Source organism: Tauraco erythrolophus, chromosome 14 (genome assembly GCF_009769465.1).
Source record: "Tauraco erythrolophus isolate bTauEry1 chromosome 14, bTauEry1.pri, whole genome shotgun sequence".
In the NCBI taxonomy this organism is placed as follows: Eukaryota; Metazoa; Chordata; class Aves; order Musophagiformes; family Musophagidae; genus Tauraco; species Tauraco erythrolophus.
In genome coordinates, this window is record NC_141478.1 from 15507966 (window position 1) to 15526341 (window position 18376).

General features: G+C 40.4%; 1 protein-coding gene across 1 annotated transcript in view; it reads left to right on the top strand.

The window, feature by feature from the left end:
- The window catches only part of TCF12 (transcription factor 12), a 173169-nt gene extending 159840 nt beyond the window's left edge, over positions 1-13329 (top strand). Inside the window, 7 exon segments of the mRNA XM_086620007.1 lie at positions 3343-3379; positions 3382-3456; positions 4296-4467; positions 5782-5894; positions 5897-6013; positions 9243-9396; positions 11038-13329. Of these exon segments, the coding sequence (XP_086476133.1) occupies positions 3343-3379; positions 3382-3456; positions 4296-4467; positions 5782-5894; positions 5897-6013; positions 9243-9385 (657 nt within the window). The 3' untranslated portion in view covers positions 9386-9396; positions 11038-13329.
- Positions 13330-18376: the final 5047 nt, after the last annotated feature.

Here is an 18376-nt window from a genome sequence, read left to right on the forward strand (position 1 = left end):
TTAGATTGTCATTGTATAGGACGAACACCCAAAGGTGAGCCATTCAAGTATGTTTTTAACAAGTGCGGTGTCTATGCTGATTGCTTCTCAGATTTTTCTAAAATATTTTGCCTTTGCAACCAAAACTTCAGGTTTATGCTGCGTGTACGAGTCGGGCCTTTCCGTTTGCCTCCCGTTTGGCGTGCCTGAGGCGCGTTTAGGGTTTGCTCGAGAGGGATCACGGCAATAAGGCCGAATCAGCTGACGAGCGGATGAATTCGCCCCGCGTTTGTTTGCTCATGACCCGAACCCTGCCCGGCGGGGCTGGCGCAGTACCGGGCTGCGGCGGCCCGCTTAGCGCGGAGCGGTGAAGCGCCGGGCCGGGGGGGCCCCGCGGGCGGCGCGCGCGCCCAGCTGTATGCTAATGCGGGCAGCGCGCGCCGCCCCGCCCCGCCCCGCGCAGCTGGCGCGGCCCCGCCGCCGCGGCGGGCGCCCCGGGCAGGGCCGGGGGAGCGGGGCTCGCCGGGAGCGAGAGGGGCGGCTGCGGGAGGAATCGGGTTACAGAGGAGTTGTGCCAGCGTCGTTTCGCTGAAACCGTCCAGACCGCGGCTGGCGGCTCCGGCTCGGGCCGGGGCGTTCGGTACCGCCTCTGCAGCCAAGGCACGGAGCTTTTGTAACGGGGATGTTGGTGGCAGCGGTGCAGGCAGCCGTGCCTCGACGCCCGGCGGAGCGCCCGAGGGGGAGCTGGTGGGCCGCAGGGAGGTCTCTGCCCCTGGAGCCGGACACGCACCGCCTCAGCCCCCCTTAGTGCTCGGAAATGATCTGGCCGAGAATCGCTTATAAATAATAGTAACAAAACTTGCCGCGGGCTTGTTTGTTCTGAAGGCGCCGGAGGTGACGGAACAAAATGCCTTTCAGAAGACTTAAAGGAAGCCCAAGGTTGCGCTCCATTGAAATGCAGATGGGGAGAGCTGGACTCTCCTTCTGCTGTGAAGTGGGAGTGGAGGGAAAGAAAAGCGGACTAAATTGTCTAAAGTCGATGTTTAAGATACTAAAGAAACAATTTGGCACCTTGAAGCAGTCACTGATAAGTTGTGCTTATAGAAAACGGAGCTCTTGGCCTTCAGATGGGATACAGTGACTTTCAGCAAGTCTTTTGGTTTGTTGGTGGGGTTTTTTGTTGCCTGTTTGGATTTTCTGTTACATCATAGATCAGAGATAAAAATTCATGTTGCAGTCAGTTTTGTAACACTTCAGCTCTTCGGATTTCTGGACAAATCTTGTTAATCTAATTCTATGCTTTGAATTTGTCAGCCTGTTTCAAAGGACTGGAACATGGACTTGAATTCAGGTTGTATTTCTAATCTGTTTTCTGCCTTTATGAGGACTGATTTGCTAATCTGTCACTTTCAGATTAGCTCTAGATTTGAAAATTGCCAGGGTTCTGGCAGCTGCTACGTTTTACACAGCTTTAAGAAATTTCTGCTTTTTTTAAGAAGTAGATTTTGGAACAAACCTGGCCGTCAAGTGATTAATAGTCTGTAGCTTGAATAAAAGCACCCTCGTGTGTTAGGACTAAGCATGACCAGAAGAATAAAATAAAACACACAACCTGCGGGGCAGAATTAGGGAAAGACTCGTTTTTGAAAGTGAAGCGTGGAGAATGAGTTTCACGTTCCCGTTGCAAAGAGTTTTGTCTCGTGGGCTGAAAGACCTGGGCTCTGCTCCTTACTCCCAGTGAATTCACAACACTCCAAGAGCCGAGCTGACTGTATCTGTAGTAGAACTTCGCACAAACAAAGCCTCTTACACACAAAGGAAGATAAAATAAACTTTAAATAGCAACAGATATTCTGCAGTGTACAAGAGGAGATTTTTCTGCAGAACAATAGATACAAATAGCAACCCAGAATGACCCGATATCAGCTGTGGGTTGTCAGGGGGTTCCCCCCCTTTCCTTTCTTGTTCCTGTGCGTTAGCTTACAGGAACGAGAGTATATTAAACAAAGGATAAACTTGCATAAGGGTATTTATCTCTCTCTGGGTAAAACCCATACTAAGACATGAAAGGTAAAAGCTGCATTAATTACTCAAGAGGGATTCAAAGCTCAGCAGTTTACTAGGATTGAAGGATTTATTGAAAAACAGTGGTTCTCATGTGTAACTCCAGGCAATAAACCTATTTAATTAAAGGCTTAATCTTCTAGTTGACATGTTTGCTACTGTTCCAATAAAAAGCTTCATCTGTAGCCAATTTTTGTAACTATACAAATAATAGTAGAATCCCTCATCTCTGTTCAGTATTTAACTGTTTAATTGTATTATGTTGGTTGTATTATAAATATTTAAAGGACTTTTGTGTTTTTAGGAATCAAAAGCTTTAAATGGTCTGCATTTCAAATTATTTAAATACAGGCAGCGTCTTTACTTCTTCCTTCTTCAAACAAAAGAATATTCTTTTTTATAGAGGTTTGCATTGTTAAGTATTCTGTATTGGCCAGCAGTTTTTTTTAGCAGATTTTTACCAAATCTTCAAGCTAGGTATGCGCACTCGTAGCTATCTTACATAAGTATCTAATTTCAGTTTATGCAAAGTTAGAATTTTTTAAAGACTCTTCATCTCAGTGCTTGCTGCTTAGAAATTTAATCATGATGTGTTATGAAGGGGCAGATTAGCAAATACTGAGAGGTGGTAAGAGTAGGTGCCTGGATTATTTTGTGTGATAAGATTCTGTAATGGGACTAAACTAAATGTATTTAGTTGAGAAAGGAAGAAAGTGAGAGAGAAATATTAAAGTGAATAAAATAATGTTTTGGTATTAGATCCAGTTCTTTATCAATCCTTTTCAGCAAACAAGAAGTGAGGAGATGTTATGTATATTGTTTTATAAATATATGCGTGTATGTGTCTGTATACATGAGTGTAGGGCAGTACACACACCTTTCACATGTCGCGAAGACCATTATTCCCCATGATCTTCTTTAAGCATCAAAATGCTATAAATACTAGAGTTAATCGTTGTATTAACTTAAAGCAATCGCAGGTTAATCAAATCTTATACTCCTTGTTTATTTATCAAGGAGAAAATTCTGTAGTGTTCTGTGGGAAAATACTGAGAACATTTTTTACTAGGTTGCTACGTTATTCAAACAGGTGTTGGTCACTGCTTGAAACACAGCTTCATGCAGTATGGGGTGATCATGTGATTTAGTGTAACAGCGTCTTTCAACTAAATCTTTCCTTTACTGAGCTAGAACTTAACTCGGGTCTCTAATCCAGCAAATACTTCAAATCTTTTAAACTTCTACTTTTGGACTATTATTTGAATCACATCTTTAATAGAAACATTTGCTTTGCTTTAGGTTGGGACTCATCGGGAAGAAAGTGTCAGCCTCAACAGCACCATTCAGTTCTTCCCAGTACAGTTTCTGCTCAGAGCACAGAACTAAACCATAAAACACAAGAAAGCTACAGAGGTAACTTTCCAGCAATATTAAATGCTGAACAGGGTCTGCAATAATCCAGAGCCAGTGAGGCTCTACGTTTTGGTAAACTTGCCTCAACATAGGGGATGGGGACATAGATAACTGACATAAAAATTCCTTACAATCCTATAAACCACCACTGCTAGGGATTCCTGCAACAGTTCTGAGCGCGTCCCTATGTCAGACTTGTCCCACTACAGTTTCAGCAGGAGGCTGTGTTACAGCCGCATCCTTCCAGCTTAAGGAGCCATAATGCTGTCCGCAGCACTGCAGCTGTTTCCAACCCAGCCAGGAGGGCTGCAGAGTGAGCCGAGGCCAGACTTCAGTCTAGCCAATCCAAGGAAGTCATTCCACAGAAGTGTTTACAGTTCCCTCAATTTTTTAGCCTGAAGAAGTAAGCTATAGAAAACAGAAGTCAGCTTATTTGTTTGCCTTTTGCACCGTTTAGAGATGTGCGTGTTGCATGTTTGGCCTAAGTGCAAGCCTCGATGCCAGCGCAGCTCTGCCCTTAGCTTTGCAGCCCAGACACGAGGTGCAAATTTCCGTACTTGGCTAAATGTCCTTCTGGCTTTAACAGTGTCTTTCTTAGATTAAGCTGTTACTGATGGAGCTGCGGTGTGAATTACCATCCCTTTACGACTCGTGACACATGTCCAAGTGCAGCAGTGTTACCAGGATTTCTCTCGTTTCTGTTGCCAAAGTGTAGTTCCTCCTGTTGTCTTCCCAGACTTCTGCTCGGCTCTGGCCTCCCATCAACAATATCTGCTTGAGATTCTCTTAAACATTTCCCTCCTGTGATAGATACTCACACCGATCTCTGGTTGTTGCAGCGTTGTCAGGTGGCTTACAGAGCCAGTCTGTGGCTATAGGTCCAACAGAAATCAAGTCTGAACATAAGGAGAAGGATGAAAATATACATGAACCCCCCTCATCGGATGACATGAAATCAGATGATGAGTCCTCTCAGAAGGATATCAAGGTCTCATCTAGAGGCAGAACAAGGTGGGTTGCTGACATGACCGAGAGAATTTGTGCTTTGTTAATGCGCTGTAGCATATTGTCTTCAAGTTTGATGAATGTATTTCAAGCAGTTTGCGTCACCTCAGCGCGTGTAATAGCCAGCTGAAATAGATAAATAGTTTATGGTATTTGTAGCTATTCAAATACAAGATAGAGGATTTTCTGGAAAATCACCTGAAAATTATGCATTCCTTTACTTTAGTGCCTTGCCTAATAACTGCCTGTACAGATAAGGAGTGAAAGATTCAGAGGGCCTTGCACAGCATAGAGGAGGGGAGAATGTTAGAAATTTGTGGTGCTTTGTATGTGGGCCAGGGCTGCGCTTCCAAATGTGAGCAGTAGTGATGGAGAGCAACAGCCTGGTAACGCAGAGGCTGGCGTGGATATGACAGGCAAATACCCTTTTTAAACATTTTTTCCCCCCTCCCAAGCCATAAACAAAAAAAAACCTGGAGTTGACACTGGGTAAAGTGTTTCTGGATCTGCCTGACAGGCCTGACACAAGTGTTGAAATTTGAGGTAAGAGTAAACAGTCAGAATTTGGAACCGCAGGCAGCAGAGTCTATTCCATCACAGTTGTCCAATGGCATTTTAATGTATTAATTTTGGTAGAGCAGAGGTTTTGCAGTTTTAGACTTAATTGGACAGTCCTAGATTTTAAAAGGCTATGCAACTTAATATAATAATTTGAAATGATACAAGAATTCTAAATATAACTGTTTAGCTCTACATCGGGTATTAGAATTAAAAACAGTTCTAAAATTGGCCGGGAAGGTCTTTAACAAAACTGAAACTTTTAATAAGCACATTAAATTGAAAATTACTTGAGTGCCTTTTATATAGGCTGATGTATTGGAAACTAGCAACAACTATTTGTTGAAACTGATTTATTCTTCACCCTGACAAGATGGCTGAGTTATCTCCGAAGTATTTGAACATTCGTCAGTAATTGAGTGAAGTGGTAGTTTGGGTACATCTTCTGCTTCAAGGGGGCAGTGCGTTGCCACTGCTCTTCCTAGAGACATTTACCATCTGTAGACAGTATTCTGTGGATATGCTTCAGGCAGAAACCATTTAACACCTATTTTCAGGAAAAGGCAGGAACACCAAGATTACCTGAAATACTTAAGCACTGATATCTAACACTTTCTTAGTTATCTAAAGGTACTTCAGTGTGAAATAGATTTAAGTGGGAAGAAGTTTGATTTCATCACCTGAAGTTTGAACCAGCAGCAGGATCACTTGTTGGAAATACCAGTGATGTTTCACCATACTTTTATTTATACTTTCTTGCAGCAGTACTAATGAAGATGAGGATTTAAACCCAGAGCAGAAAATAGAAAGAGAAAAGGAGAGGAGAATGGCAAATAATGCGAGAGAACGCTTGCGTGTACGAGATATCAATGAGGCATTAAAGAACTTGGCCGTATGTGTCAGCTTCATCTGAAGAGTGAAAAACCACAGACGAAACTGCTTATTCTTCACCAGGCTGTGGCAGTCATCCTCAGTCTAGAGCAGCAAGTGAGAGGTCAGTAGCCTGTAATCGTAGCTTTGTTCGTGGAACAGTGTCGGTCTCTTGAAATCTGCATAACTAGATGCACAGTTACTAAAAGTATGTTTGCTGTTCTGTACTGATGTTGAAATTCTTTAGGAAAAGCAAAGAATTACTTTTAAAAAAAAAAAAAAAGAGGAGGGAGAAGGGGAGTACTAGGTTTATACTTTGATCTTTCTGAGTTTTTTCCTGTGTAATTGGCCATCTCTTCACCTGTTTTTCAAGGCAAATTGATTAATTAAATATTGACACATCTTGCTTTAAATTGAGTAGAACAGAATCTACTCAATCTACTTATTGAGTAGAAAAGAAGCCTTAGCAAAATAAGAAATCTATTTTAAAATGAACCCCACATAACTGAAATAATAAAATGCAGTGAATTTAACTGTGTTTACTTAGGTTTTTGCATTAACCATATATGGAGAAGGAGGGGGGAACCTATTTCTACTTAATTGAATCAGGGCTGGGTTTGCATGTATTTTCTTTCCCTGATTTCCCTGAATTTTTCCAGGTAAGAAATAATAGACCTGTTGGTAGGTGCAGAAGGAAGAATTCTTTGTGCAGTTCCCTCTCTTAAGGAAAGATAGTTCTAGGAATCATGTTTAGTTCTTCAACTGTTCTGTCCTTGTGTGTTGGTGAAGCTACAGTTGACTTTGTCTCCCTTTCAACTTGTCAAAGCCATGTTAAAGCTCCGAGGCACCTTGCTCTAACTTCTGGGCAGCCCTGGATTGGTCAGGCAGTTGGATGAGATGATCATTGTAGGTCCCTTCCACTGAGATAGTCTAGTCCGGTCCTGTTCTGTTCTACGTAGCTGGCACTGAAACAAGTGAGCACCCTCATGTTCTGCTGGTTTGGGCGAGTGAATAACCATCTGCATTGGTGTCCCACTGATGGGAGTGCATCAAGTGGTTGGAAAGTCTCTCAGATGTGGATGATGTCAGTGGTCATATCTGCTTAATGTGCTTCGTTTTTGAATCACTGATGTGGCTGAATGATGTCAATGTTTATTTTGTGTATCTTGTTTTACTTCCATTTTCTAATTTGTTGCTTGCATTTTGCACAGGAGATCAAAGCAATTGTTTTGAAAGTGAAGTTTTTTTCACAAGTTTATTGGAAGTGACAGAGTGAATACTTAACGCAAGCTTACGTAGTTGTAGTACAGATGAGGTGCTATGTTTTCAGGCAGAGTTTTACTAACCTGGTTTTTAATAAACGCACGCACTGCCTCCAGTCAGAGTTCTTCCAGGGCACACAGAGCAACTAGTTATTCTGCAGACGAGACATCAAATAGTGCCACGGTAAAGCCTTATTTAGCATCTCTGAGACTTTGATCTTGGGAATTGTTTTGGTCAGCAGGATGAAGTTGGGTCAGCATAACGTTATTCAAGCATGTTTTTTAATGTTTAAAAACCATCAAGTCCATCTCCTTGCTCTCACAGATTCTGTAATCTAACAGAAAGATCTGGGTGAAAATTATTAAAATCACTTCTGCCTTGGTCAGAGGATGCTTCCGAACCTTCCGTCTCTGGTAGAACTCTTTCTCTAAATGTACTTACAGTTAAATTGGACCTGTCGTACAGGCAGTGTAAATTGAGAGCTTTCACTTCCTCTCATTTACATCTCACCACTTACTCTCTGTGTGTTTGAGGAAGCCTATCACAAGCACACCGTGCCTCTTGCGAGAGAGGCTGCGTTCCCCATTTATTCTCACCCGTCTGTCTTCGCACTGTTTCTGAAAGTGAGTGACCAGAGCTTTGTGTGGGGCCCAGAGGACCCTTTCTCCACTGCATTATATAATTGCAATAAACAATTTCCTCTCCCTGCTGGTACTGAAGCTTCTCATTTTGTGATTGGTGCTATTCAAAATGAAACATTTTGGATTTTAAGCTCTAACTGTAGGCTAGCATTTTTATCTCCGTTTCCTAAATCACTGTAAATTAACTTCCTTTCAAAGTTTCCACGTAATTAAATCTTCTTTAAAACTTCAAGGCAAGCCACATTTAAACAAAGAAAACTGTGATTAAGAAAAGTTAACATTTTGTTGTTTTCTTTTTTCCAGTAGACTCTTTGGGAGCATTCATCTTTAGGAAATGCAGTAGAAGGCTGTTGATAATGACTTGGGTGAAAGCAGAATTACCAAGTCCATCCAAAATTGCCTCTGTCAGATTAGCTAGATTCTACTCCTTGTGAAATACGCAGGAGTCAGCAAACTGCAATTCCTAAAGGGGCGCCTGTGCAGTGCCAGAGAAGGGCTTGTGCTGTCTGTTCTGTTTTGGCAGTTACAATTGTATCTGCAGTCTTAAACTGCAAAACAGAATTCACTGACAGCTAGAAAAATACCTCAAAATGGTGATTAAATTCAACATGCGCTGGTAGAATATATTACATACCTTTTGTGTGTCTTTCTGGCCATTGCGATTTACAGCTTTTATGTTTGATTCATGAAAAGCCATTCTGAAGAACAGAAACAGTTGACTTTTAGAAGCTGACATTGTTGAAAACTAGATCCAAATCTACGTCTATTGAAGATAATTGGGGAAGTGGAAACATACTGCTAGGAATATCTTGATAGTGCACAACTGCCTGTTAGAAGGTACTGACTTTAATGTGAGAGGAAATATGGTTTAAAAAACAATAACCCTTTGGCTCTGTGTGACTGTCATTGTATCCTTTCAATTTAAGCGAGATGGGCACAAGATGATTTCACAGACTTTAGGGTATGAAGAGAACTATCGACTTAACGATACCTCCTGTGTTCTAACAGCAGGCTAATACATCAGGTGAAGAAAGAAGCAGTAATGTTACTAAAACTAGTGTGACGTCAGTAGGGTTGGTATGACTTCAGTGTACCAACAAAACACAGAAATCTCTGGTTTATTACCTTGTAGATTACAGACAATTCTCATGTTTCACTTCAACTTCTGATGACAAGGGAGGCACTTTTTTTGAGTTTTCTGAAGGTGTATGTAGACAGGTAGTAAAGTTCAATGCTTTGGTTTTGTTTCTTTTAAATACCAGTTTAGGAGATGCCTGGGAGAATTTTCAGTAGTGCTTGTCTGCAGCTTTAGACATCTGGGTTTGAACACAGGGACGTAAGTCATTGTAAGAGGGAAGCTGCATGGCTATTTTTACTACAGCGGTTCATGTATCGATATTGCCCTTGGTATCAGCGTGTGGGATGTTAGGAATCATTTTTCCGTTACAGAACGAAACCTAAACCCTAAAGCAGCCTGCCTTAAGAGAAGGGAAGAAGAAAAAGTTTCTGCCGTATCGGCAGAGCCGCCAACACCACACCCAGGAAGCCACCCTGGCCTGAGTGAAACTACCAACCCTATGGGTCATATGTGAACACCAGCCAGGTACGTCTCGGCTAGAGGGGAACGGCTCGTGTTGCTTGTTATTGGATGACATGTGGGAGATCTAGGCATGGATGTTCTTACTGAGCTGCCACTAGCACCAAACTTCTTTATGCTGCTAAGTACTTTCCTATCTCTGAGCATAAGCAAAAGCATGCAGATTTGTTTAGTTTTATAATAAAACAAACCCCCAAGACATTGTCATTGAAGTCTTTTCATTTCCATGCGTTGTTGCCAATGGATACATCTCTTGGCTCAGGTGGCCTTCTTGGCATGACATCAGAGGAACAGTTAACAGCTTGCTAGATAAGCCAAGCATAATAGAGATGAATTATACATCTTTAAATGGTCTAAATATCACATTAATTCATTTTAAAATCCGTGTATTGTTTCCCAGTGCTGATACAAACAGTTAGAGACACTTCTCATCTCAGAGATTTGCTCTCTGGCTGAAGGCCAGTCCTTCTAACTCGTATCATTTGCCCAGTAGAGATTGCTAACTATCTTAATTCACAATCTGTATTAGTGAAGATAGTTGAGATTTAAAAAGGAATGTTTTCAGCTTTGCTTCCAAAAGCCCCACATAGTCCAATATGCAGTAGTTCATTTAAAACCTGCTGATGGGGAGGCCTTACAGGAATATTAGTCTTTTGGGTTTATTATGTGTTGTTGGTTGGGGTCTTTAAATAATTGGGAAAAACGTGATTATGATAAGAAAAAAATTCTGAGTATTCCATGTCTTTTAAAACAGAATAACTTGCCACTTTCAAAAAGACTAAGAGCTGGGGTTCAATGCCCTTATTTTAATCTGTAATTTTACTAAATTTTATGTTTTGGGAGTTTCGTTGTTGTTGTGTATATAGACTGGTTTGCTTCTACTTTAGCTGAAGGTAAAGGTGTGTATCTTGCCAGAAGATATCTCAATGGAAATTTATTAGTCCCTGGTGTTCCTTAGAAAGCAGCAAAATGGCATTTAAAGCAAGCTTCATTTGAGTCAGCACTTTTTCTCCATCCCTCACAGGCAGCTTCTTTCTTCATAAACAAAATTGGTTTTCTTTTTAGGAAAGCAAAGTGGTTTGAATTTCTTAAATTTGTTTTATTTCATACCAGAGCAATAGGCTGCTTCTCTAAATTGTCAGATAATTCTTGATTTACAGCAGGCTTTATAGTCTGTTCTTGCCATATTAAAACGATGAACCGCTTTCAAAAGTTTACTATATCTTTGCTTTTTTAATAGCAATAACTTTGTATGATGACTGAAGTGTGACGTTGACATGAAAAGGCTCATGAGGTATAGGCAATGCGTACCTTCAGCAGCCGTGATTACATTAGGCACTACCTCCTGCTTCTTTTAGAGAACAAAGTCAGACACAAATCAAAGGCCTGAGATTTGCAGATCATTCTTTCTCCTGTATCCAGAGTCCAAATAGAATGTTGCTGAAAGTCAATTGTTCGATACATCATATTCAGAATGGTTATCTCTGGGAAGAAGGATTTCAAGGACTCTCAATGTGATACTCTTTTGCACTTAACTGACTGAAAAATGCCAGAAGATACAGTTTAAATTAGTTCACTAGTGTTAATACTATGCTTCCGATTGATTCTTTTCCTAATACCCCTTTCTTCTCCCAAATTCCTTTCTAGAATTCCAGAGTTATTGGTAGGATACACAGAAGGTGACCTTTCTTCACAAGGACACAGACAACTAACATTATATGAAGACACAAACCTGACAGGAGAAAACACTTGAAGCAAGAAACCCAAATGCAATCTTATGATCAAAGCTACTGGTCAACACCTGCATCAGGATTGAAGATACCAGATCTTCAGATAGAATTTCAGCCGGTGAAATACTCTGAACATATCATTCTGTTGCAAGCAGTGTGTCGCTTCTGCACAATCAGAGACTGTTGTGATCTCTCCACTCATTGTGGAAGTTGCCTTGTGCCTAAACTGAATTGACAAATGCATTGTAACTACAAATTTTATTTATTGTTATGGAACTGTAAAGGTCTACATATAAAGGGAAAAGTTAACATGTTAAAAGCTGATAAAATTTCAGCTGGATGCCAGCATTTACTAAAGCTGTTCACATTCAGAGAACAAAGCAGTGACAACCTTCGACCCGTAGCATTCCCAGCATACCTATTAGTGTCTTAAAAAAGGAAGGGAAAAGTCTTTTGTTGTCCTTTCCTCTCCTTTTGCCATATGACTAGTGTTTTCCATGCAATAGGAAACTATTCCTTGGTATAGCTTTTTTATGTTATTTTTGGTCTCTGGTAATCTGAACAGTTATGGTCGTAGTTACCCTTCCATACTGAGCTCTGTGCTTCAAGCCAGTAAGAGGCCTTGTGAAGGCTGCAAGCAGGAGCAGTACTGTGACCATAACATTTCTTGGATTTAAAAAGTGATTTTTATTTTTCCCTCAGACTTTCCTCAAACTTTTTTTTTTCTAATTATAAACAAAACCTTTTTAGGCTTCTAGGCTTCATAGTAAAGCTTGTAACGTGAAGTGTAAATTGGGTGGGGAGAATCTACCTTGTTAGAGTTGCTTTGTTTTCCGAGCAGTAAGTACTACATATAGTACATGTAAAGTGTTAGCTGTACGTAAGCACAAAATGCATTAAAATACAAAGGAGATTTTTTTCAGGCTGTAATTTTGGTGAATAGTAAAATCCGAAATTCACCGTGGCAGGTAGTGTGATGATAGAACCACCAGTAAGGTGGGCTTACTTACGTAATGGAATATAAGAGCAATGGTCACCAGTTTTTCCTTACTGTATACATTAATTATCTTGTCGTTTTTGTATGGCTTGTCAGTGGAGAAAAAAGAAATAGCGTGACTCAAATGCAAACAAATGACCCCCCTCCCAAGCCATATTAGCATTAAACCTTTAAATGTTTCTCCACCAGAACAGTGTCCATAAGTATTCCTTTGTCACAGATGTGTTGAAAAGGTTAAAATCCCTTTGAACTTCCATGGAAACTGTCTTCCACTGCAATGACCATGGGAGGGAATTTCCGAAGCCAAGGTTGTCTGAGCTATTGTTTATATAGTGCATTTTTCATCACTGGCAATTGGTTCACACACAGAACAGGAACAAACCAATAATTTTTATGAAGTCATTTAATTTGAAAGAACAAAAGATGGATTGTTAAAATAAACTAATGAATTTCAGCTCATGTTTTGGATGGTTCCTAACAAAGCAGTTTGTGGAATTAGTGGACTCATTTCTATTACTTTAATTTGCATATACCATCAAATAACACCTGATTATATCTGTGGCCTTGTTCTTCATTTCAGTGTTTATCAGCTAAACAAATTTGTTGCTTATGACGTGTGAAAGTGATCACGTGCCACTGCCTGGCCTTTTTCCTTCTAAGCTTGTTGTCTTTTTGGCTATATTAGACTTTGCAGTATGCCCAGAAGCTTTCCTTCATAAAATAGAAAGAAAAAAACATTTGGCTTATTTTTCACTGTAGCTAGTCTTTTATACAATAATCTTGTAAGAAAATTTCTTGAATTCTAAATATTACTCTTTCTAGATTTTTGAAATCGAAAAAGTTTTCAGTAAAAAGTTTCTTACTTTATTTTACTATATTAGGTAGTAAAAATGTAGGGTTATTTACCATAACCTGTTCATTAATATCAGAAATTTACAATAGCATTGTAAGACCATAGTAGGGTTCTAGCATACCGTGTAGTACCTATGGAGTATTGTAAGAGCTAATTGTCCGAGATGAATTGCTTCTCATCTTGTTCTCCAGTTTCCATTGTTGGTTTATTGCAGATTTGTACCCTGTGTCAAATTTCAAGGTATTGCTGATAAACCTTTCCAACCAGCAGCAAGACGTTCAAAAAAATTTCTGTCAATGTAACAGAAAACACTATGTATATAACATTTATGTAGCAATAAATGTGCCATCTTTTTTTAACATGGTAAATCAGTGAGTTTTTTAAATTTCTCTCTCCTCATAGGTAATGTGCTGCAAAAACACCTTCTGCCTTTATTTGAATAAAACCTAACATACATTCTCGAGGTACACAGCGCAAGTTGCAGGCACAAGTGGTGTTGCTACTCCCTGTGAAGCCAATTCAGGAGTTCCAGCGAGCTGAGGAGGGGCAGTACCTAACCTGGGCTTGCTGCTGCGCAGAAAGGGGATCGCACAGGCAAATAGCAAACTGGGAGCAGAAGCTGATCCCATAGGCATATGCCTCCTGCTACATCTTGTGCCTTTACTTGTCTGTCCTTAAGACAGATTTCTAAGATCTAAGCCCCTTTGGTGCATTGAAGTTCGATGCTGAGTTACTTCTGAATTGATTGATGCATCTACATAGGTTTTATGGGGAAAAAAGAAGTCTGTAGCTTAAGCTTGAAATGAAAGATTTTCACATTTTCTACAGTTTTTTTTTCTGCGAGTGCAAACAAAAGAAAATGGAAGTGTACAGTGTCCAAGGCATACACAGACAGTGGTGAAATCTTCATGCAGTTCCTAGTTCCCAGCCGTTAAAACCAAAAACCTGAAGTAACCAGCAGACTTTATAGAAGCTTGAGGTTTTTTGAGCTCTTCTCTAAATACATATCCCTGGGAAAAGCATATCAAAGACAAAAGCAAATGGAGGTACTATATATAGAAAGTTATGATGTGTAACTGGATGTGGTGTGCTCAGTCAGTATGGCTGCTGTGTACTGCATAGTTTCCACCTATTGATACTGTCCTTTGTAACCTTAGAAAATCTAATGATGATGCTGACATCTCGTTTGCATTGTAAAAGGCTTGTCACATGCAGATGCAGGCAGGTTTTTCTAATATGCCAGCACTTTTACTGCCTTTACCGCGGGCACATCTCTTAAGTAGTCTGGCAAATACTGGAGGTGAGACTCAGCCATGTAAGCATGTCTTTTAGGAGGTCTTTAGTGGTAGCTGTGGAAGAGGTGCCCTGGTGCCTTCCCTAGCACACATTCTCAATTCCAACTTACTCCCATAATAATTCCAAATCCAGCCTTGGAGCATCCACCATCACTCCTCTCTGCTTTTCTGAATGAGACCTGCTACAAATTTGTCACTACTTTGAGAGAGTAAAAATGGCCTTTTCCCTTTCCTTTACCACACTTCTGTTGTCCAGTTTGCATATGCTTTCTGCTCACAAGTCCTTCATCCTCTTATTTTTTTTTACATTTCCTTGTTTTTTCTCATTTTGTGCCTTTTTGTGTGTGTGTGTGTGTGTGTAAGAGATGCATGTTGGGATACCTTTGTTAAATACAATCCTGCTAGAATAAGCATTTGGGATATTGTAGGAAAGCTTTCCTGTAAACCTAGAGCATTGGAAAAGGCTTAAAATGGACTGCATCTTTTTTCCTCTGGCACTGAGTAGATGCTGTTAAAAAGAAAATTGTTTGTAAAAGAGTTAATGTTTCCCTGAGAATTAAATCAACATGAACATTTTCCCAGTTAGCACCTGGAAATCATAGCAGAACAAAAATATAATGCAACAGTCTGTAAAAGACAACCTAGATCCAGGATGGCAAACTTTGCTTTTTGTTTGTAACACTAATGCCTTATGCTTTGTAATACACCTGATCTGTGGATACTAAAATGTCCTGTAAAAGGAAGAAACAATTGGTCCCAATTTTAAAGCCTGGCAGCGTTTCAAGGGTGGTGTTCAAGAAGGCCCGACAGGAATGAATAAGCAAGCGGACACCTTCCTGCCTCCGTGCAGACAGGATGTGGCCAGAGCTGAGCACCACAGTGCAGCTGCACTAGTCACAGTGCATCACCATCCCAGGGGTGGAGGGTTACAGCCCATCGCATCCCCGGGGAAGAGGCACAGCCCGGCTTCTGCCTTCCTGCTGCTCCCCTGCCCCGTGCAGTGAGGGAAAAGTTTCACAGAAAGTGGGAAAATGGTGCCGCTAGGAGACTGCTACAATCCTTTCTTTTCCCTTCAGATCTCTGCTGTCAAAGAGCAGATAAGTCAGGTGCCATTTGCAGAGGGTGTTTTGTACTGTTTCAATATTTTGTTTTACTGAAGTTAATCCCACTGTCAACCTGGATGCTGTTGCAAAATACTGGGAGTTTATTCCCTGGTTAAGACATGAATATGCTGTTCAACTGATACTGCAAGCAACAGCCTGTGCACGTTCCACATGACTTCAGCTACTTTAGCTGTTTGATCGCAGTCACCCAGGTTTGTATTGGTCATAAACGGCACAGGCCAGGCCTTAGGCTCCGAAACTGCAAACTGTCTGCGTTGTACACACAATCCCTTTCAATTCTTTCCTAATCCTGACTTTTCAAATGTTCTGATGCAGTTAGTATCTATTAAAAACGGATTTAAAGACAAAAAGAAAGTCTTTAGAAAAAATAATTATACAGAATACCAAAATGTTCATACCTGATCCTGGAGGGCAGATCTGTTAGAAAGTCAGCAGCTAAGCTAAATACTTGGAATTCTGGTTATTTCAGGTAAACCGGAGAAACAAGAATACCACGGCTGTTTCATTTTCAGGAGAGATCCACTGTATTTTTAACAGTATTGCCTAAATGTTTAGAGACAAAAGGAATTAAATATAAACTGTATCAGTTAGATCAGAACAGATGAGAAAACAGTTTACAATAGAACTCAAAATTCAGTCTATGTTAGATGTAGATCCCTGCTAGTCCCAGACTTCACAAAAGCATGAGAAACCTATGCAGATCCTATAGCTGGAGCTATCTCTTTCCATCAAAACTCAGAATAACATACAAAGTTTTGGAAAACTCAACAATTCAGCCCTTGAAAAAAATAATCCAGGAGGAAATTCTTGAAAGTAAATGAACATGATATTAAACTCCCATACAAAATGAATGCAACGGCGTCTTACTAAATTGTTAACTTGGATTTTTGGCCCTACTTTTTTTGTGTGCTGAGGCTTTTTCTGTCTCACTTCACTATGTGTTAATGGCTAAGGAAGACTCTTGGAAATGCCAGACCAGATTAGTTTGCTAGATTGCTTATTTATATACAAGAAAATTAAGTGCTTCCTTATGCTTATGGAAGTTCTGACAAAGACTGTTGTATTAATGCACATCCTCTCTATCTAGGATGCAAAAAGGAAAAAGAAATACTTGTGGTGGAATTGTAGAAGGTTAGTCTTTTATATTCAAATACAACTGAAGAAGTTTGATGAACATGAATGAGTCTGCAGCAATCTTTATAAAAATAAGCTCTCCAAACACAAGGTTCTAAACTTATCTGTACAATGAGATGTCTGAGGAGTAGAGTATGGCTCTGCGTTTTACTCCCCAGCACCCATAGATGGGCAGAGATGAACAGTATCAGAAGCATTAGCTTACCACAGAGGTGGAATTAATCACCAGCCCCTAGCTTGTGTGTTTGTTAGAAAGATACGGAATAGCCAATTGTTTGCTGTGCAACCAGATTAGGTGCTCCAGACTACTCCAGATTTTCTCTGACCGCTGAAATAACTGCTTTCAAAATCAGTTGAGTTCTTTGGGGTGTTTGTGGGCTTGATATTTACTGTGTCAGCCTCATTCACTCAGACTGGAACCTGATGTGATAGAAGAAGTCCACATCTCAGAATACTGAAAACTTACTCTATAGGAGAAAAATCTCCTATATATAAATGTAAAATGATGAGGTAGGGGAAATTTTTGGATCGAGTTTTGAATTGTCATCAGAATGGTCAATTCACATCTGCAAAAGCTGAAGAGGGTATCACAGTTTTTTCTTTTAAAGGTGACAAAAAAAAAGAAGTAAGTCTTGAAGATACATTTCAAGTTCTATTTGTACAGTACCTAAGAGAAGAGAGCTCACATCTTAACTGATCTTCTGTATGCTACAAAGACAGAAATACTAATGTATCTGATTATAACAACTAAAGTACATTAATCCCTAACACTACCTGACTAATTAAGGTAAATGCACACAATATTGGTTTTAAGTCGATGGGCTCTGCTTCCAGTTTACCGTTTTAGAAGGGTAACGTTTAATTTGTTTACATGACAAATTAATAGCTGAAAGTGTAATTAAACATAAAGCTTTTTAAATGCTCGTTCCTTTCCTAGCATGCAGGAATAGTAAATGTGAGCATCATAAAATGCAAGTACAACAAGAGGGCAAGAACGCCAGAAATTAAAAAGAAAAAAAAAGTGACAGCCTACAGAATATGAAGGTAATAACCCAAAATAAATTAGTGCCTGTCATTATCTGTAGCCAGCTGGTCATCATTATCCTGTTATACAGAAGTATAACAAATTTGTCAATAAAGCTCTCATGATAAAGTTTTTTGGCTATAAAAACAGATTCTGCATTTACAGGAGTATCGGGGTATCAGGGAAAAGAGTGTGAATGAAACCAAAAATGACATGTGTCTGCTAAGCTTCGCTGTCTACTTTTCTGGTGTGGCTATTTTGCATATCCAGGATAAGTGACGACAAATAACCACAACCACACACTGTTTACTTCTACTGTTTTAAACTGAGCTGTCTGTATGTGCTCCCATTGGTCTTTCTGGACCATCTTCCTCCCCTGTCCCTGCTCTGCCCCGCTCCACCCTCAGTTTCTGTGGCATGAGATATGGTCTCTAAGTTTTGTCAGTTATAAGCAAGATTAAAACTCTTGATTTCCAGGTACATACCTCTGCTAATTAACTAATGGAATGATTAGTGTGGTGCAGGGTCACTGCTCCAGCATGAAGAGCAATGATGAGATTCAACAATGCTAGGTCCCTTCCAACATCCACAGGTTAAGTGTCAGAGACACTTCTGCCTCCCTCACCCATGCCGCTTCTTCCCTGGTCCCTTGCCCATCCTTGAGGATTTGTCCCTTCAGGCTTACAGCTAGGTCGGTCCTCCTTTTCCCTTCCAGCCATATGCATCCTGGCTTTGTTCCTTCCAGGCCCAGTGTTGAGGCTGCCTTGTTTGGGTAAAGCAGCAGCTGACTCTTCCTCCTCAGCATGTGGAAGAGAGCAGCAAGAACAGC